General features: G+C 39.7%; 1 protein-coding gene across 1 annotated transcript in view; it reads right to left on the bottom strand.

The window, feature by feature from the left end:
- The window catches only part of MYO7B (myosin VIIB), a 355,055-nt gene that overhangs the window by 22,672 nt on the left and 310,854 nt on the right, over positions 1–21,529 (bottom strand). The window contains 2 exon segments of the mRNA XM_053711560.1: positions 160–345; positions 9,788–9,894. Coding sequence (XP_053567535.1) covers positions 160–345; positions 9,788–9,894 — 293 coding nt within the window.

The following is a 21,529-nucleotide window of genomic DNA, read 5'->3' as shown; positions in this document are numbered from 1 at the left end:
AACCAAATCGTGGCTTAAACCTAAAAATTAAAGTCAGGTACAGCCATGATTAGCAAGCATCATGATATTACCTGTGTAAAATATTAATCATGCAATTACTAGGTTTCAGCTTGCAAAAAATAATAATAAAAAAATGGTTCTTATACATTATAATGGTACCTTCTTCCATTCCTCTGGTGTACTTAGGCGCAGTAGATACTCAGGTACAAATTCTCGTAGGGTCTTGTTGATGGTGGCAAATTGGGTGCGATCATTATCGTGCTGTACTTTGTATATCAGCCCAGCTAAATAAACAGCATCCTCCACAGAGCATAGGTGATAGCCACGCATGTATTTGGGGAGCTCCTAAATATAGAATTAAAATTAATATAGTTTGAACACAACCATTGATTATATAGAGCTCACTCTTGTTTTTTTTTTTAAATCTTCTTTAAGCTTATTAAAGAGAAACTGCAGTAAAATTCTAAAACTCCTGGAAAAACTAGTTTACAACCACCTAACCCACTTCCAGTCCTCCATCTCCTTGCTTGACCCCCTGCTATCTGGCTTCTGCCCCAGCACTCAACTGAAAGTGTCCTCACCAAGGTTACTGAAGATCTCCTTTCTGCTAAAAGTAATGACCACTACTCTTTACTTATCTTTTTTGACCTCTCAGCTGCCTCGACACAGTTGACCACCCCCTCCTCCTACAGACTCTCAGTTCTCTTGGTCTCTGTGACACTGCTCCCGTTTGGATCCACTCTTATCTTTCTCACAGTTCCTTTTCTGTGTCATTTGCTGGCAACTCCTCCTCTTCAATGCCTCTGTCTGTTGGAGAACCTCAAGGCTCTGTACTGGGTCTTCTACTCTTATCAACAGCTATGGCTTCAAATATCACCTCTATGCTGATGACACCCAGATCTACATCTCCAACCCTGCTCTCTCTCCCTCTATCCTTTCTCAGCAACTGCTTATTCAGCATTTCTTCCTGGATGGCCTCTCACCACCTAAAGATTAATATGTCACGACTGATCTCCTTCTAATCCCCCCTCTAGCTCTATTCCAATTCCTGATTTTTCAATCCCCGTTGACAACATCACTATCTCCCCATCACCTGCTGCCTCGGAGTTACACTTGACTCCAATCTGTCCTTCATCCCCCACATCCAAATGCACTCTTTATCCTGCTGTAACCACCTACGCAATATTTCCACAATTCGTCTGTTTCTGAGCGCTGACACCACAAAGCAAATAATCCACTCCCTTGTAATTTCCTCACTTGACTACTGCAATAACCTACTCACTGGCTTTCCTCTTTCCCGCATCTCCCCCCTTTCAATCCATCCTAAATGCCTCTGCCAGGCTTATCCACCTCTCTTGTCACTCTGTATCCGCTGCACCTCTCAGCGAGTCCCTTCACTTGCTCCCTATTCACAGCAGAATTCAATTCAAAATTCTCACCCTGACCTACAAGGTACTTACCAGTGCTGCTCCCCATTACCTATCCCCAACAATCAACAAATATACTTCCGTCCATCCCACTAAGATCCAACAATGACCTGCTCCTTGCCTCTTCGATTCCCATACTAGACCACAGGTCTTCTCGCAAGCAGCACCTTCCCTCTGGGACTCTCTCATGCTGTCAGACTTTTCCCTAATCTGCCTTCTTTTAAACACTCACTAAAGACATTTTTGTTCAGGAAAGCCTACCACCCCACTCAGTAACAAATGAATTCCATTTAAATTAATTGTACCCATGGACAGCGCTGCGGAATATAAAGTATAATAATACATTATTTAGATAGTGGTAAACCAAGACAAGAAACATTTACACCCCCCCCCCCCCCCATTGTCTTCAACCTTTATTACAGCCTTGGGACAATAAAGAAGCAGCAACGTTTTAGGTTCCGCCTTTAGTCATGCTGTGTGATATATGCAATGTCCATTGCTCTTTTTAAACTTACACAGAATACTAATAAAGATCATTAACACCTGTGAACCACATTACCACTTAAAAACTACATTCACTTAAAGGGACATGAGACACATTTTTTCTTTCATGATTCAGATAAAGCATGTGATTGCAAACAATTTCCCAATTTACTTTTATTATCTAATTTGTTTTGTTCTCTTGGTATTAATTATTGAAAAGTATGCCTATGTAGGTTCAGGAGTTGCTGGTGGTTGCACATACATGCCTTGTGTTATTGGCTCACCTGTGTTCAGCTAGCTCCCAGCAGTGCATTGCTGTTTCATCAACACATGATACTAAGAGAATGAAGCAAATTAGAAGTAAATTGGAGGGTTGCTTAAAATTGCATTCTCAATCTGAATCATAAAAGGAAAATTTTGGGTTTCACATCCCTACTGGGTAGCTATTGTGACCATTTGCTTCTTCTGTCATCATTTTAAACTTTAACATTTAAATAACCACTAGATGGCACATTAGCTTAATAACAAAAATATACATCACAAAGCTTCCCAATATTAAAAGCTTTTATTTTACTTTCATGACTCAAATAGAGCGTGTAGTTTTAAATAACTTTCCAATTTACTTCTATTGTTTCGTTCTCTTGGTATGCTTTGTTTAAAAGCATACCTAGGTAGGTTCAATAGCAGCAATGCACTCCTGGGAGCTAGCTTGTAATTGGTGGCTGCATATACAGTATATGGCTCTTGTCATTGGGCCACCAGATATGTCCAGCTAGCTCCCAGGAGTGCATTGCTGCACTTTCAACAAAGAACACCAAGAGAATGTAGCACAGCTGACAAGAGAAGTAAATTTGGAGAGTTGTTATTCTATGCTCTATCTGAATTTGGGTTTTAAGTCTCTTTAAGTGAATGCAGGTTTTTCTTTTTTTAATACAGGTGGTGATGTGGTTCAGGGATTTTAATTACTATTCTGTGTAAATTTAAAAACAAAATTCCATAATTCTAGAGCTTTAATCCCTCACACTTTTTCATATTTGCTCAGTCATAAGTGTGGCCAAGTAGATGGAGGGAAACAGAAAAGCAGGAAAGGCAAGACAGGGAAAATTAAGTGCAAAACAAGTACTGCGACAAGCTGTGTAAAGAAAGGGCTGGGCTCGTAGACTCGCCATCGTGAAAAAAATGAATTTATCAGGTAAGTATACATTTTTCTTCTTTCATAAGATGGTGAGAGTCCACAAGATATCACATGTGGGATCCTATACCTAAGCAGTGAAGTCCACAAGACAACTATAAAATAGGGAGGGACAACAGGTATGTTACGGATCAGTCATTGTGGACCGCAGAAGTTTCCCGCCAAAAGAAGCCTTAAAGAGGTAAAATTTTGTAAAATTATGTAATGAAGACCAAGTACCCCCCATGCATATCTGGTCTATCGAAGTCTCATTCCTGAAGGCCCAAGAACCTGCAACTGCTCTAGTGGAACAAGCAGTAATGCACTCAGTGTGAGTCTTACCAGCAACCAGATACACTTTTCGAATCCATACATTTTCTTCACATACATACATTTTCCCAAATCTAATTTTCAATTAAATCTTTATGCAAAACGTGTAAAAAAATTGTTTAAATATTTTTGTGTTAAATAGAAAATTAGATTTATAAGAGAACATTTATGTATATGTATATGTAATTAATGGAGAAAATATATGGTTAAAGAACATCCATCCATTAAGGAACTATAATTGTTTTATGCAATTTTGGTCTTTAAGAAATGTTTTGATCGATATTAAAATTAAAACTTTTAAATGCAATTGGAGTTTAAGTTTATACATCCGTTAAGATAAATTATTGTATCACAATTGTTCTGTTTATTTTTGCATATGCCGTCTTTGGATATCAAAATATAGGACTCCGCCCAAAAGGGAATCCAGAAAAAAATCATCCTTGAAAAAGCAGCATACAGTGGAGAAATGTAAGTCGAATCTATCACAAGGTGTAAACCACGAGGAGAGGAAAAGCCGGTATACATTGTAAGTGACACTGGGACACTGTAATTATACATGGGACTGCGGCATGGTTTCTCAGTTGTATATCCCACAATGAGCGGAGTTGGTATAATCATTTCCGGTAAACTATCTCTGATTAGTGGTAAAAGATACCTTGTTTTGTTTTTAAAAATTTGTTATAATAAATGTTTTATGAAGCTATGATGCTCTCATCTTAAAGAATTGTAACTGAAGAATTGCAATACTATGATGTGTTGTTTTTTTCTAATTTTTCTTTTGAGAAATCAACCAACCATTGAATAGATCTTAATAAAGGGTGTTTAATTTAATCACTATTCTGGTTTGGTAACCATAATTGTGCACAGTGTCTACATTGTAATACAGTTTTGTTGGTATTTAAAGGAAGAAATTCCTTGTTGTGTTCTTTTACTCACAGGATGTGACCAGTTGACAGCATTATCCTGATAAAAAATCAGAAAAGGAGGTTTGCAAGATAGAGCAGAAATCTCAGAAAATCTCCTGGCTGAGGAAATGGCCTGGAGAAAGAGAACCTTACAAGATAACAACTGAAGGTCTAAACCATACATGGGTTCAAATGGAGGAGTTTGATGGGCCCTCAAAACCCGGAGAAACTGGTCAAATAACTGGTCTAATCCTGATTTAAGATTTAATCCTGATCAAAGTTCTGGATATTATGGCAATTTTCTTGTAATACAATATGAATAAGGCTGAAATCTAAGTCTTTAACAGAACTGTCCGATAAGCCTTTCTCCAGACCATCCTGTATAAACTTGAGAACTCTATCTGAAATTAATTCCAACAATATGCTTTGCAAAAATATAAAGATAAAAAGGTTTTCCACACCTTGTGACATATATGCCTGGTGATAGGTTTTCTGGTTTGAATCAAGGTATCAATTACCTTATCAGATAATCCTCTTTGGGAGAGCAATAGGCATTAAATTGCAAGGTTGTCAAATTTCGAGTTTCGAGATCCTGATAGAACAAAGGACCTTGAGAAAAAAGGTCCTTTCCGAGAGAAAGCCACCAAGGTAAATACAAGGATATTGGAATCAGATCTGTTTACCAAGTCCTGCGAGGCGAAGCTGGAGCAATGAGAATGACTGAATCCCATTCTTGTTTGATTCTGGCTATCACCCTTTACAGCAATACAAAAGGAGGAAAGATATACATTAGCTTGAATGGCTAGAGAGCAAATAGTGCATCTAGTAGATCCACCTGAAGATTCTGAGACCCAACAGCTTGTGATTCAAGTGAGAGGCCATAAGATCTATCTCTGACAGACTCCAGCATCCCATTATTTGGTCAAATACCCCCCCCTGGTTCAGAGACTATTCCCCCAGGTGAAGGTATTGGCAGCTTGGAAAGTTTGCCTCCCATTTGTTCACACCCGTGATGTAAATGGCTGCAATGATGACATTCTACCCACATGAGAATGCAAGATACTTCTTTCATCCCAAGATAACTTTGAGTTCTGCTATGGTGATTGATGTAAGTCATTGTTGTGACATTGTTTGATTGGAAATGAAGAAAGGATTCTTGCCGGAGGTTGGGCCAACTCAAGCAGCATAAAGATTGCATGGAGTTCCAGAATATTTATTGGTAACCTAGCCTCCCGAAAGGACCAGACGTGTTGTGCTCTATGAGACCACAAGACTGCACCCGAACCCTTCAGCCTGGCATCTGCAATGATCACATTCTATGCTGGCCAAAGTAAGGAGGCCTCTTGAACAAGTTATTTGTGAGTCTGCCACCATGTCAAAGTATGTCTCATCTTGTGGTCCAACAGGATATTCTGAGACAGATCCTTGTAATTGTGGTTCCACTTCTGCAGCATCCTTAATTGACGAGGCCACAGATGAAATCTGGCAAATGGAACTGCATCTAAGGCAGTGACCAAGAGGCCAACAGCTTCTATCTTTAAACAACAGTAGGAAGAGGATTGAGTTGGAGTTGAGCACTGGCCTGTTGCAGATTGATTATGTGCTGTTCTGTTAGAGAAAGTCTCATAGTCACTGAGTCAATTGTAGATCCTAGGAAGGATACCCAGGTCTGAGGTGTCAAGGAACTCTTTGGTAGGTGCATTTTCCATCTTTGACTACAAAGCAGCTGAAAGACTGCTTGTGTGTGTTATAATGCCAGTTGAAGAGATTGTGCCTGCACAAGCATATCCATAAACTGATAATGACTGTTGAAAAAGGCAAATCTCAAGAACCTGAGATGAACACTGTGATTAGCAATATATAAATCTTTAAATTTGATGGTAGACATAAACTGAACCCTCTTGCACTAAAGGAAGTATAGTGCAAATTGGCTCCATTTTGAAAATTCGCACTTTATTATATATTTGTGTCAAGTTTCTTAAAGTGCTAATTTTCAAAATGCGAAAAAATGCGAAATAAATGTGATAAAATTACAAGATAGAGGTGATAAATAGTGACACAAATATATAATAAAGCATGAACGTGTGTGTAAAGTTAATTATATGAACTTTACACACACGTTCATGCTTTATTATATATTTGTGTCAAGTTTCTTAAAGCATGAACGTGTGTGTAAAGTTCATATAATTAACTTTACACACACGTTCATGCTTTATTATATATTTGTGTCACTATTTATCACCTCTATCTTGTAATTTTATCACATTTATTTCACATTTTTTCTTTTGTGATACTATGGTATTTGTTGTCACTTTAAGAAACTTGTTTAGAATTTCGAGATCCAAAATAGGCCGAAAGATAGCTTCCTTCTATGGACAATGAAAAAGGTTGGAAAAGAACCCTTAGTTTATTTGTGAAACTCAAACAGAAGGGAGTACTCCCATGATCTACAAGTTCTTTACACAAGCCAGAAAAGCTGTGATCTTCAAGGGATCTCAAGGAACTCAGAGACAGTAGGAATATTCCTAAAATAGGCTTTGATTGAAAACCTATAAGGTACCCCTGAGAAATTATTTCCAATACCCAAGGGTCCTGAACTGACCTTTAACAAGACTCTTAAAATAGTCAATTCAATCTGATCTGTCCCTTACCAGAGCTTCATCTGAAATAGGGGCAGCACCTTCATGCTGACTTTTGAGGCTGGGGTGGGCTTCTTGGCTTGTGTGGATTTAGACCAGGCAGTATTAGGATTCCAAGAGGATTTAGTTGAGCCTGCTGTCTGAGTAGAGAGGAGCAGGTCTTAGATTGTCAAAAGGACTGAAAGCTTCCTGCAGACTTAATTCTGCCATCAGACGATTTATCTTGTGGCAGGAAAGCACCCTTACCTCCAGTAATTGTAGCAATAATTGCAGCTTGGCCTGGTCCAAACAAAATCTTTCCCTAAAAAGGGAGAGATAGCAGCCTGTTCTTAGACACCATATCAGTAGACCAGGACTTGAGCTATAATGCTCATTTAGCCAGAACAGCCATAGCATTGTTTATTAAATTAATGCATATTTTTTCCACATATGCATAACATATAAAGCTGTGTGTGCTTCTGATTAAATACAAGCTGTCTTGGATTTCTTCCAGAGAAGCTTTCCCACAAATTAGTTCTGATAGATTACAGCATCATCAGAACGGAACACATAAAAGAGCACAGCATATAGTGGGATCAAAATACTTCCAGTCATTCACAGGGCTCAAACCTCAGGCAGCACAGAAAAGAGCTGGATAATCATCAACGCGCCGCACAAATTCGCAGATACAATGAAGCAACAGTTACACTCCACAGCACAACTGCCCGGTGTAAGCGCAAACTTAACACTGCTGTGAACATAGGGCAAGGAGACATGAGAATCCCGTGACCCGGCATCAGCAGAGGTGTATGATGATATATCTCCTTGCCCTATGTTCACGTCAGTGTTAAGTTTCGAGCTTACACCGGGCAGTTGTGCTATGGCATGTAACTGTGGCTTTGTGGTATCCGGTTCTATTCTGTGCTGCCTGAGGTTTGAGCCATGTGAATGACTGCAAGAATTTTGATCCCACTATTTTCTGTGCTTTTCATTGCTCCACATTCTGTTGGTCTGTATAATGTAGTAAGAGTTAGCATAGACCTCTATTACTATACTATATGTGTTTTAATGAGGACTGTGGTCAATTGGGTGTTGCTACATGCAATGTTTTGATATTGCACCTGTGTTCTTTTTCAGTTGCTGGCTTTAGATACACAGTGGGAAATTGCCTTGATCTCCTATATGATACTGAGCAGACATTTTCTCATCTGCACTTCTGATGAGGTCTGTGGTCAGTTGGGTATTGCTAGTCTCCTTTCTGTTTTACATTCATTAACATATTGTGATATTCAATAATGTTTTTAATATCATGTTTTGTGGTTTTTACTATTATATATATTTTTGTGTAAAGTTTTTGTGCACTCTATTATCAAACAGGATTATAATATAAATTCACGTCAAAGCATAAAGTTATTTATATTAGTAAGCCTGTGTGTCTAACTGACCTTTGTCCTTGAGAGCTCCTTCCCTGCATGTAGATGGTTACCACACTGAAAAAACGTTAAATTTAAATTAATAAAGATTAAAGGGACATAATACTTATATGCTTAATAAATTGAAAGTGATGCAGCATAACTGTAAAAAGCTGACAGGAAAATATCACCTAAACAACTCTATGTAAAAAAGGAAGGTATTTTATCTCAAAATATCGTCAGCTCACCAGAGTAAGTGTTCTGTAAAAAGTTTTTTTTTTTTTTTTTTTTTTAAAAAGGAACAAATAAACAGTAGCCAATTAGCATCAGCAGTGCTGAGGTCATGAACTGTGTTACTGTGATCTCATGAGATTTCATAGTAAACTTCCTTACAATGAATAGGGAAATAACATGAGTGTGCATGAGGCCCGCTCCCTTGCAGGTCCCGGGACAGGCATACTAATTTGCTGCCTAATGTCCTTTACAATGGGGTGTGAATACTTAGGACATTTTTAGGTAAAATATCTTTCTTTTTTTAATATAGATGTTCAGGTGATATTTTCTAGTCAGCTTTTTACAGCTATGCTGCATCACTTTCAAATATTTCAACATTTGGGTATCATGTCCCTTTAAGTGACAATACACATCTTTTAGGTATTTTTTTCTTTTTTAGGCTATGAAGGTGCAGTCTATCATGCTTACCTCAGCTGCAGAAAACTGTTTCTAGTAGACGGGCCCATCTGAGGCAGTGCAAGCAACAAGGTGCCAAGGATATGGTAAGAATTTTACAAGGAGCATCACACTTAACACCAGGGGATAGGAGGACAAGTTTATCTGGGAGGTTGGTGGAATCTCCATACTGGGAGAAGATAGTCATTGCCTGGCTGGAACTCCTATCTTCCCCTCTGTCTGTAGGGCTCTCTAGGGCTCTGTAGGGTCTCAGACTGGATAGAGAACCCCTCTCAATGATATGTTCATCAGCATTGCAGATTTTAGTTCACTCAACCTTGGAGGCAAACATTTGACTAAGAGATTATGGAAAAGTGGAAGGGATTAAAGCTCTGGAATGTAGGGGCATTTTTTTGCCTCCTCCTATTGGACTGGAGTGTAACCATCTTCTGAAAGAAAAGCGCAATGGATATTGTATATATCACACAGCATGACTAAGGTCTGATAACACAAAACATTGCCAGTTATTTATTAATCCAAGGCTGGAATGAAGGTTGTTTTTTTATTCATGTTGGTATGGGAGAGACTTTTTTTTTTACATAAGAACCCTATTATACCATGACAGCACACACATCAATAGCCTGCTAACTCATCAGTAGCTGTAACTACTAATCAGTTAGATTGCCATATGCTTGCAGTGTTCCAATTGTTCATGATAATCTCAGTACATTTTTATCTGTCTATTTATTGGAGTGTTGCATCTATTTCTCACCTGGTGATAATGGAAGATACAATCTGCCTTGATATCCTTCCCTGGTGGAACGTTCACCCATAGCTTCCGCATAAAATACAGCTGGAAGCTGATAAAAACTGGTGCACCTGCAAAGACACCATGTTTTATGATAGTGATATGTTTATAAAAAGCAATAAAATATATTAATTATATTTTGAAAGTGATAATAAACATTCCTTCAAAAAGGGTATAGACATTTTACATTGTTTAAATTAATTATCTCTAGAAATCAGTGCACTTATATAAAAACAAATAAAGATTTTATTCCAGTTACTGTGATATTCTAGGCAGCTGAATAATTTAAGGGACATTCTAATATAAAAAGTACATGCTCATAGTTTGTTAGGAGTGTCTCGTATTCTGCATAACTGCATCCTTTAGAAAAGCTTAATAAATGATCTATCAACAAAATCCCCATGTACTGTAATGGCGAGTTTTGTAGGAGAAATCATTAGATATATGTTTCTACAAAAACAAATGCTTACCTGATAAATTTCTTTCTTTCCAGGCATGGAGAGTCCACAACGTCATTCCAATTACAAGTGGGATATTCAACTCCTGGCCAGCAGGAGGAGGCAAAGAGCACCCCAGCAAAGCTGTTAAGTGTTACTTCCCTTACCCATAATCCCCAGTCATTCAGCCGAAGGAAAATGGAAAAAGAAGAAACACAAGGGTATAGGTTAACCTGAGGCCTGAGGTTAACTAAAAAAAACTGCCGAATTATAATTAAAAAGAGGGCGGGGTCGTGGACTCTCCATGCCCAGAAAGAAAGAAATTTATCAGGTAAGCATACATTTTGTTTTCTTTCATATGGCATGGAGAGTCCACAACTTTATTCCAATTACTAGTGGGAACCAATACCCAAGCTTGAGGACACGGAATTAAAAGGGAGGGAGAACAAGGCAGGAGAACCTAAACAGAAGGCACCACCGCTTGAAGAACTTTTTTCCCAAAAGAGGCCTCAGCCGAGGCAAAAGTATCAAATTTGTAGAATTTGGAAAAAGTATGCAAAGAGGAAAATGTTGCCACTTTGCAAATCTGTTCCACAGAAGCTTCATTTTTGAAAGTCTAGTGGAATGAGCCGTAATTCTCTCAGGAGGCTGCTATCCAGCTGCCTCATAAGCAAAATGAACGATACTTCTTAACCAGAGGGAAAGGGTAGTAGAAGTGGCCTTCTGACTCTTACGTTTTCCATAGAAAACAGCAAACAGGGCAGAAGATTGCCGAAAATCTTTAGTAGCTTGTAGGCAAAATTTAAATGCATGCACAACATCCACGTTATGCAAAAGACGTTCCTTATGAGAAGAAGGATTAGGACAAAAAGAGGGAATAACAATTTCCTGACTAATGTTTCAATCCAACATCACCTTAGGGAGAAACCCCAATTTAGTACGAAGGACCACCTTATCTGCATGAAAAATAAGGTACGGGGAATCACACTGAAGAGCTGAAAGCTCAAAAACTCTGCGAGCGGATAAAATATCAAAGAGAAACAAAACCTTCCAAGATAACAATTTTACATCAACAACTAGCATCAACTCAAACGGAGCCTGCTGAAAAACTTTAAGAAAGGAGGAGCAACAGGTTTAAATACAGGCCTGATTCTGACGAGGGCCTGAACAAAAGATTGAACTGGTAAATCTGCCAGACGTTTGTGCAAAAGAATAGACAGTGCAGAAATCTGACCCTTCAGAGTACTGACTGACAAACCTTTCTCCAGGCCGTCCTAAAGAAAAGATAATATTCGGGGAATCCTCATCTGACTCCAGGAGAAACCCTTAGCTTTGCACCAAAAAAGGTATTTACGCCATACCTTATGGTAAATCCTGTGAGTAACAAATTTACGAGCCTGAAGCATAGTATCAATGACCCCTTCCGAAAAACCATGTCTAGACAGAACTAGACGTTCAATCTCCAAGCAGTCAGCTTCAGAGAATCTAGATTTGGATGGAGGAATGTACCCCAAATTAGAAGGTCCTTCCTCAGAGGTAACCTCCAAGGTGGAAGAGATGACATCTTCACCAGATCCACAAGGCCAAACAGGAGCTACTAGAATCCCATACGCTCTCTCCTGCTTGATACAACCAATGACTTGTGGAAGGAGAGCAAACAGAGGAAACAGGTATGCTAGACCGAAAACCCAAGGAACCGCCAGAGTATCTATCAGAGTGGCCTGAGGATCTCTTGACCTTGACCCGTACTTTGGAAGCTTGGCGTTTTGATGAGACGCCATCAGATTCAACTCTGAAACCCCCCACATGAGGGTTATCCTTGAGAACACTTCCGGATGGAGAGCCCACTCCCCGGGATGAAAAGTCTGTCTGCTCAGTAAATCCGCCTCCCAATTGTCCACTTCTGAAATGTGTATAGCAGATAGGAGACAATCATGAGCTTCCGCCCCCAGTGTAGAATGCGAGTCACCTCCATCAAGGCCAAGGAGCTCCGAGTTCCTCCCTGGTGGTTGATGTAAGCCACTGAGGTGATGTTGTCTGACTGGAATTTGATAAACCAGACTAAAGATAATTGAGGCCTAGTTGTCAAGGCATTTAAGATTGCTCTCAACTCCAAGATGTTTATGGGAAGGGAAGATTCTTCCCGAGACCACAGGCCTTGAGCTTTTAGTGAACCCCAAACAGCTCCCCAGCCTAACAGGCTGGCGTCTGTAGTCACAATCACCCAGGAAGGTCTCAGAAAGCAAGTGCCCCTGAGACAGATGTTCCTGTAAAATCCACCACTAGAGTCTCTTTTTAGGGGGTCCAGATTTATCCTCTGTGATAAATCTGAATGGTCTCCGTTCAATTGACTGAGCATGCAAAGCTGCAGCGGTCACAGATGGAGCCGAGCAAAAGGGATGATGTCCATGGAAGCCACCATCAGACCAATCACCTCCATGCATTGAGCCACTGATGGATGAATAGCAGACTGGAGAGAAAGACAAGAAGCAAGAAGTTTGGATTTTCTGACGTCCGTCAGGAAAATCTTTATGAACAGGGAATCTATAATTGTCCCTAGGAAACACACTCTTGTAGTTGGAACTAGAGAATGGAACAAATAGTTTCCATTTTGAAGGACGGATCCCTGAGGAATTTGTTGAGACACTTTAGGTCTAGGATGGGACGGAAAGTTCCTTCCTTTTTGGGAACCACAAATAGATTTGAATAGAATCCTTGACCTTGTTCCTCTAGAGGGACTGGTACAATAACTCCCAGGGAGGATAGGTCCTCTACACAATTTAAGAAGGCCTCCTTCTTTTCCTGGTTTGAGGATTGTTTTGACAGGAGAAATCTGCCCCTTGGAGGGCTAGATTTTAATTCTATTTTCTAACCTTGGGATACTATGTCCATAACCCACGGATCTGGGACATCGCGTATTCAAGCCTGTCGAAAAAAGGAAATCCTGTCCCCCACTTGATCCAAAATCGTATTGGGGTGGACCCTTAATGCTGATTTAGAGTCAGCAGAGGGCTTCTTGTTTTGCTTTACCTTATTCAAAGGCTGGCTGGATTTCCAAGAGGACCTGGATTGGTCTGGTTTGGAAGAAGAGGATGAAGACTTCCGTCCTTTAAAATTGCAGATCTATTCTTCTTGTCCTGTGGTAGGAAAGATCCCTTTCCACCCGTAATCTCTGAAACGATTTCCGCCAGACCAGTCCCAAATATGGTTTTTATAAGGTAAAGCAAAAAGCTTGGTCTTTGAAGATACATCAGCTAACCAAGATTTAAACCACAGAGCTCTACGATCTAGGTCAGTGAAGCTAGACATCTTAGCTCCCAGTCTAATTAACTGCATGTTAGCATCGCAGATAGAGTTATTGGCTAATTTAAGGCAAAACAATTTGGGCCTCTAAACATAATAAACATTTATCCAGAGAAACAGTCTTGGTCTGTGTCCATAGTTGAAAAGTTCCCAATAATAATTAAGGAAATAAAAATAACCGGTATGTCACTTTAAAAGAAAGTAACCGTTATGTCACTTTAAGACAGGATAATCCAATAAAGCATATAATGCATAAAAATATATATCTATCTCAGAATATATAAATAAAAATCCCTAACACCTCTATACCTCAGCAAGCTGAGGAGTCTTACCGTACTGGACCGGTGCATGCAGATAAATCTGCTTCAGAGAAAATTGAGAGAAAATATAGCAGAGCTGTAAAAAAAAGAAACAAGATCCTTTGTGTTCTCGCTAAGACACACACACTGGAGGGGTGGAGCTAACTTCAGATCTCGGCAGACACACTTTCAAAGTTTATCTGTAAAATCTATGTGTTTAGTATCTTTTTCAAACTAAAACTAGTGGAAAAGCACTTAAGGCACCTACTACAAATGCCAGGGCAGTAGCTTGCGATAATCTGGCACTCCCAGCAACATAATCCAGATAGAAGCAGAGTGCAGAGGGGATTCTTTGGTAAGACCGCTGACCGAGGTGTTAGCTCTAGGCTGCTAACAGGGAGTTTGTCGCTTTATCACAATACCCTAGAGGGTCGGGGCCACGCACCGGAGATCAAGCTAACAGCTATACCATGGTAACAAGCCGAAGAACATTGAGCGGCAGCTGAGCGTGACTCTGTGAAGGACTGGCGGTTGCTAAAGCTATTGATCAGTACAAGTAGGTAAGCCAGCCTATGTCCTACTATCATACACATCTCATTAGCCCATATCAGAGACTTGCTTGCACAAATATCTGCTCAATTTAAGTGCATGAAGTAATGCCAGAGACGAAACCTGTAAGCTACAGTGTGGATCTTTACTTTTGGCGCGAACCACCACTTTTTTCTCCGCAATCACTGCTGAATTCTAAGCTAAGCTATCTGTTATCCTGCAAGCTATGAAGGTAACTTATCAAGAGGCGCGAGTCTTGCTTGAAGAGCTTGAGAGAAAGATATGCAGCGGATATGACAATCTTCTAATGGCACTACGAGACCCACACACTGAGGAAATCCTCAACAAACCTCAAGCAGCAGGAGAAAGAGCATCTCCTCTCAACCAAACCTGAGACCTAGCCTCACTTAGACTATTCCCGCTAGCTATCTAGCTAATTTCTGGGAAGTAAAGAATCATCTACCCTGGATACCTGCCCTAGCCAAGAGGGAAGCGGCCGATCCTTCGGAGCGAAGTGGCGATGATCCACAACAGCATGAGGTTGCTACATGCTCAGGTGATGAGAGCAGAACCTTCGCAAGCTATAGAGATATTAGAAGCTCAACATGGTGGTCGCAGCTGGAGGTAGACATTTTTACTCTATTATCTGAAGACTTGGAACTTTACACTGTTGCTACCTACACTGGCCATCTCCAGCCTAGGAGAATTAGAGTCAATAATACCCAATGCTTCATCATGGACTTCACAACCACCAAGAACATAAAGCAGGTCCTACAGCTCTCCTAGATTGAATTGAACAGGATCGGAGTAGGATAAAAAAGTTTAAGGTTGGGCAGCTTTTAAACGTTGTGGCATTCTATTATATGTCTTTAGGATATGAGACACTGACAAGATGTATCATAGAGGTGGTCTGACCAATATACATTAACAAAAAAAATTCAATATCATGAGAGCTAACCATTCATGAGGACTGTAATGTCTGACAACCCAGGTTTTAGCTTGAGTGCTCTGCTAACTTTAATTTCACTTTGTACATTTTAATTAGCTGCTAAGTTATGTTTGTAACTTATAAGATGACATATATCATTATTTTGCAGAGTAACCAATCATGACTTTCTATGAAGGGGTAGCAATAATGTTAGAAATAAAGCAAAGACAACCTTGCCGCTTTCTAACGGCTAATAGCCACCATTACTCTTTCTAAAGAGATTGGCATGGACACATCAAAGCCCCTAATCCTTGCTTGCAGGGAAAAGTACCCATGAAAGGATTAAATATCTTCAGACACCATCTTCGCACATCCTCCATTAACAAAGGCAAAAAGAATGACTGGAGATTTTGGGTAAGGGAAGTTACACTTAACAGCATTGCTGGGGTGCTCTTTGCCTCCTCCTGCTGGCCAGGAGTTGAATATCCCACTAGTAATTGGAATGACATTGTGGACTCTCTATGTCATAGGAAAGAAAACTAGTTTATAAGAATTGCTCAAATCCCCTTGTATTAATCATAATAATAATCACCACATTAGTAATGTCTAATAAGATGGTAGTTTTCCACACTCACGGTGTACATATTAATATTTCATATGTATTGGATATACTGCTACGATGGCTTTAACACATATACAAAAGCAATGAAATGGGGAGAGACTTACTTCACAGGACAGCACTAAATCCTATGAGACTTTCCACTGTGTGCCACTGGCTTTTTGGTGTTCCTCGTGTAGGGAAACTCCCAGTTGCTCTCAACCCTCTAGACGCTGAGCCAACCAAATCAAACACCTTTAATCTCGAAGTGTGTATTAACAGTCAATCTGTGTTCAGCCGGTAATACTGGCAATCCAGAACAGCAAATAAGGAAAGCCCAGTGAGCAATGTACCCCACGGTTATATATTTTAACCTATTTGCTTGAATAAAAGCTAAGTTTTATGAAGATTGCTCGCTGGACTTAACTTATTTGATATAAATGTTTCTACCCCTATGTTTTTAACCCCTGCACACTTAGCTCCTTTTAATGAGAGCATACTGAGGTAGCCTCAGGAGCATGTGTCTGCAACACTACATGACAGTGATATTTGTGACAATGTTGTATGTGTAGTACTCTAGACAGGTGCACGCTCCTGAGCTTACTTAGATATACTCTCATAAAAGGAGATAAGATTTAAAAGATAACACGAGAAAGAGGTAAATTAGATAATACAGTGAATCAAAAGTTTAGTTTTGACTTTCATGTCCCTTTAATTTGAAGGGCTTTATTGCAAAGTGACCCTTTTGTCACTTCCTGTGATTCAGATGGTGTGCCTCTAGTAAAAGCTATCAATTAAAATCTGTGATAGCTTTACACTGCATGCTGCATCTGCTTAGAGTACCAGCAGTAGCTTGAGAGGCATTGGGGACACTGCAAATTTGAGTCATAGCCAACACGATACATGCCATAGCTGGCCGTGAAGCCATCACTGAAATGGTGATCTTTTTTGAATTTGATATGGTGGCTTTTTTTCCCCTGTTTTGCTATTTCTCCAACCCAAAAAGTGTTTTGTCTGTTAAAAAAACCCAGCAAATAATTGGTGTAGGTAACTTATTGAAAAAGCACTGAAATTGATGCAAAAAAGGCCAACTACAAAATTGACTTCATCATATAGGTGTGAGATAGCAGTGGAAAGGTACAAGTTCCACGAAAGAAAAATATTTAGTCCATTTAATTGCATTTATATTTCAGGTTAGCGCACATGAAAACTAGTGTGTGTATGTAAAGTGAATATTTTACATTCCAATGTTCACCACAAAAAAAGATAAAGTATTTTTAAATAGATCTTCCTATATATATCTATATATATCTATCTATATATATATATATATATATATATATATATACACTGATCAGCCACAACATTAAAACCACAGACAGGTGAAGCGAATAACATTGATTATATCGTCACAATAGCACCTGTCAAGGTGGGATATATTAGGCGGCAAGTGAACAGTCAGTTCTCGAATTTCATGTGTTGGAAGCAGGAATAATGGACCAGCAAAAAGATCTGAGTGACTTTGACAAGGGCCAAATAGTGATGGGTAGTCGTTCCCGGTATGCAGTGGTTAGTATCTACCAAAAGTAGTGCAAAGAAGGAAAACCCATGAACCAGTGTCAGGGTCATGGGCGCCAAAGACTTAATGATGCACGTGGGGAGCAAAGGCTAGCCCATCTGGTACGAACAGAAAGAAGAGCTACTGTAGCTCAAATTGCTAAAAAAAAAATCTACTGACCATAATAGAAAGGTGTCAGAACACACTGTGCATTGCAGTTTGCTGTGTATGGGGCTGTGTAGCCCCAGACTGGTCAGAGTGCCCATGATGACCCCTGTCAACCGCCAAAAGCGCCTTCAATGGGGATGTGAGCATCAAAACTGGACCATGGAGCAATGGAAGAAGGTTGCCTGGTCTGATGAAGCAAGTTTTATTTTAGATCAGGTGGATGGCCGGGTGCATGTGCATTGAGAGGAAGATATGGCAGCAGGATGCACTATGGGAAGAAGGCATGTTCTGCTGGGGAACCTTGGGTCTTCATGTGGATAATTCATGTTACTTTGACAGGTACCACCTACCTAGAGATTGTTGCAGACCACATACACCCCTTCATGGCAAGTGGCCTCTTTCAGAAGGATCATGCACCCTGCCACACTGCAAAATTTGTTAAGGAATGGTTTGAGGAACATGAAAAAGAGTCCAAGGTGTTGCCTTGGCCTCCAAATTCCCTAGATCTCAATCTGATTGAGCATCTGTGGGATGTGCTAGAACAAGAAATCCGATCCATGGAGGCTCCACCTTTCAACTTGCAGGAAATAAATAATCTGTTGCTAATGTTGGTGCCAAATACCACAAGACACTTTCAGAGGTCTTGTGGAGTCCATGCCTCGATGCATCAGAGCTGCATTGGCAGAACGAGGGTGACCTACACAATATTAGGCAGGTGGTTTTAATGTTGTGGCTGATCAGGGTATGTATGTAATTATAAGTATAGATATATATTTTGCCAAAAATCCATCATATATATACAGTATACAACAGAAGTGAGTACACCCCAGTGCAATATCACTTAAATGTCAAATGATTCAAAATTGTATAACCTAACAGTAACTGCATTACGTCTAAGTTTTTCAGTAGGGTATTTGCTCTTATGTAAAATTAAAAACGAACATTTTAGATTTACTATATTAAAAATACCGGCCCCAAAGCATGAAATCAATGCAACAAACGTCAGTGCACCTTTCATTACTGACATTCAAATCTATTATTTTTTTTCAATACTTTGTATGTCCACCTTTATTGTTGATGACAGACTGAATCCTCCTTGGCATGGAGGAAACCAGTGTCGTACAAATTTCTGGAGAGATGTTCTGCCCTTCTTCAGAGATAATTTTTTTCAGCTGCTCTTTGCTGGAGGGGTTGTGTTGCTCTACCATGCTCTTTAAAATACCCCAAAGGTGTTCTACTGGATTTAAGTCAGGTGACATACTTGGCCAGGTCATAGTTTTCACTTGTTTCTCCTTTAAAAACTCCTTTGTGATTTTAGCAGTGTGCTTTGGATTGTTATCATGCTGGAATATCCGTCCTCTGCCAAACTTCTGGAGACTGTGAGTCATCTTGTCAGCCAGTATTTTGGTATATCCCAGGCATTCATGGTGCCATCTATAAATGTCATCTCCCCAACACCTTTTGCAGTCATGCAGCCCCATATCGTCACACTCCCACCTCCATGATTCACTGTTGGGACTATGCATTCACTGTAATAATCCTGACCAGATTCACACCAAACATGCTACACCACATCTGAGCCGGAAAAATTGTATCTTGGTCTTGGCCATCTTACCAAATAAAGTGCTCCCAGTATTCATCAGGCTTTTCATGTTGTTAAGCAAAGTTTAATCTTGCAGTTTTGTGCCGAAGAGCAAACAAGGGTTTTTTCCTTGGATGCTGTCCATAGAAGTTGACATTATGCAATGTCCTTAGCACTGTCTGAGCTGTCACACAAACTCCAATTTATATCAATTATTCCTGAGCCAAATCTGAAGCACTTGCCTTGATGCAAATCTGAAGCACTTGCCTGTTGCCTGTTTTTCAGAGCTAGATTGTGCAAGTAGCGCACTGTCCGTGTCGTCATTTTAGGAGAATAGTGTAAGGATCTTAAATGTTTATAATCTCCTTTAAGTATTTTCCTTAAAACTAGGCGAGCTGAATGTAGAGACATAGATATTTAAGCAATAGATTGGTTTTGTTTCACCTGGGTTACCTAATAATGATTTAGGTTTCCCAAAGTGATATTTAGTTTTAGCCACTTTTCAGGTAGTGTATATGTCTAAGGAAAACATACCATAACCTCATGTGGCAATGTGTTCAGTAAGGTAAACATAGAAATGATATTGACAAAAGTAATATGAAATATAGCTGCTTAATGTATATCAGCTTATGAGGCTAAGTTCACGCGGTATAAGGCAGAATTGCATAGACATAGTTTAAGTGAAATACATAGTTTGTTCAATCAAACCTGATCCTAAGTGGGAGAGGAGCCAGAGAGCTGCAGCTGCGTGTGTGTGGCTTGAAGGCTGTGAGACACTGAGAGGCAGAGAGGTGTTGCGGGCGGTAGCTGATAACTTATCGGCAGATACGTCAGAGCAGGATAGCAGAAGACCTTGGGGTGCTCCGGTAGAAGGTAAGATTCCCACAGCAGTGGAAGTCAATGCAAGTTAAGATGCGGGTAGATCGTAGGTCAGGGAAATGACAGGAAGACCTGAGTTCCGTACGGCAGGAAGCTTGAGCAGTTCAAACAACAAGTACAACTCAATTAACCAGCAAAGGTAGCTGGGAGTTCGGTGTTTAAATAGGCATAATGAGCAGGAGGGAGGATCCAATCTCAGGCACAGGGAGTTAACCCTTACAGATAGCCACTGCGGCTCTGACTTTGTGTATCGATCTATACCTCCTGATTACTGCTACAACTGGGTTTTGACTGATTTTTAGTTGGTCACCAATCTTCCTGTATCCTTTTCCATCTTTGTGAAGTCTCACAATCAGATTTTTCAATTCCTCTGGCAATTCTTCTCCATGTGGAGACTGTTCTGGTAACTATGCTCATGCAATTAGGCTAATTGGAAATCATAGGTGTACTCAATTTTGTTTCAGTGATCTAACTTGTGTGTCAGGGACCACAGGTGTATTCACTTTTGTTGTATATAAGTTTCTACTTTGGGGTCTGTATTTTCAATATAATCTTTCTAAAGTATTTGTTTTTGATTGTTTATAATAGGAAATACTCTACTTGTCAACTTAGAAATAAAACTCTTTGTGCTCATCCATCAAGCCTACATCTAGCAATATTATTGATAAATTGCACTTCACTTATAATCTAGCCCTTAATAGGTTAATCATTTATATTGATAAACTTTTCTGCTGTACTTTATTGGAATTAACAATGATTTAAAGAGATTTTACTAAAACGAGAACATTATAGGTTTCAATTTTCAATTTTACCGCTTGCCCCTCCCTCCTCAAACTTAGGTCCTTTTGCAGATCTATTTAACTCAAAAAAATCTTCTATTTATTGATCTTTTGAAACTTAGTAAGGGGTTGGTTCTGTGTACATAGAATTGCATGGGATTAAAGGGCCAGTAAAGTCAAAATTAAACTTTCATGATTCAGATAGAACTTTCCAACGTAGTTCTATTATCACATTTATTCCTTTCTTTTGGTACCCTTTGTTAAAAAGCATACCTAGGTAGGCTCAGGAGCAGTGATGCCCTACTGGGAGCTAGTTGCCGATTGATGGCTGCACATATATGCCTTTCATCATTGGTTCACTCAATGTATTCAGCTAGCTCCCAGTAGTGCATTGCTTCTCCTTCAACAAAGGATACCAAGAAAATTAGGCAAATTTGATAATGGAAGTACTTTTAAAAGTTGTTTAAAATTGTATGGTTTGGGCGGAGCCGAGCCAACCACCAGCATGGCCGCACTTATGTGATGCTCCGTGCAGTATTCCCTCAAAGGGCTTAATAACAGGAGATCTCAGGCTCAAAAGCGACGGATCCATTGCACAAATATGCAGTAATGCCTACGGAACAAAG

This window comes from Bombina bombina, chromosome 4, assembly GCF_027579735.1.
Source record: "Bombina bombina isolate aBomBom1 chromosome 4, aBomBom1.pri, whole genome shotgun sequence".
In the NCBI taxonomy this organism is placed as follows: Eukaryota; Metazoa; Chordata; class Amphibia; order Anura; family Bombinatoridae; genus Bombina; species Bombina bombina.
The sequence above is the reverse complement of the archived record's forward strand: the minus strand, read 5'-3'. Positions and strand labels throughout refer to the sequence as shown.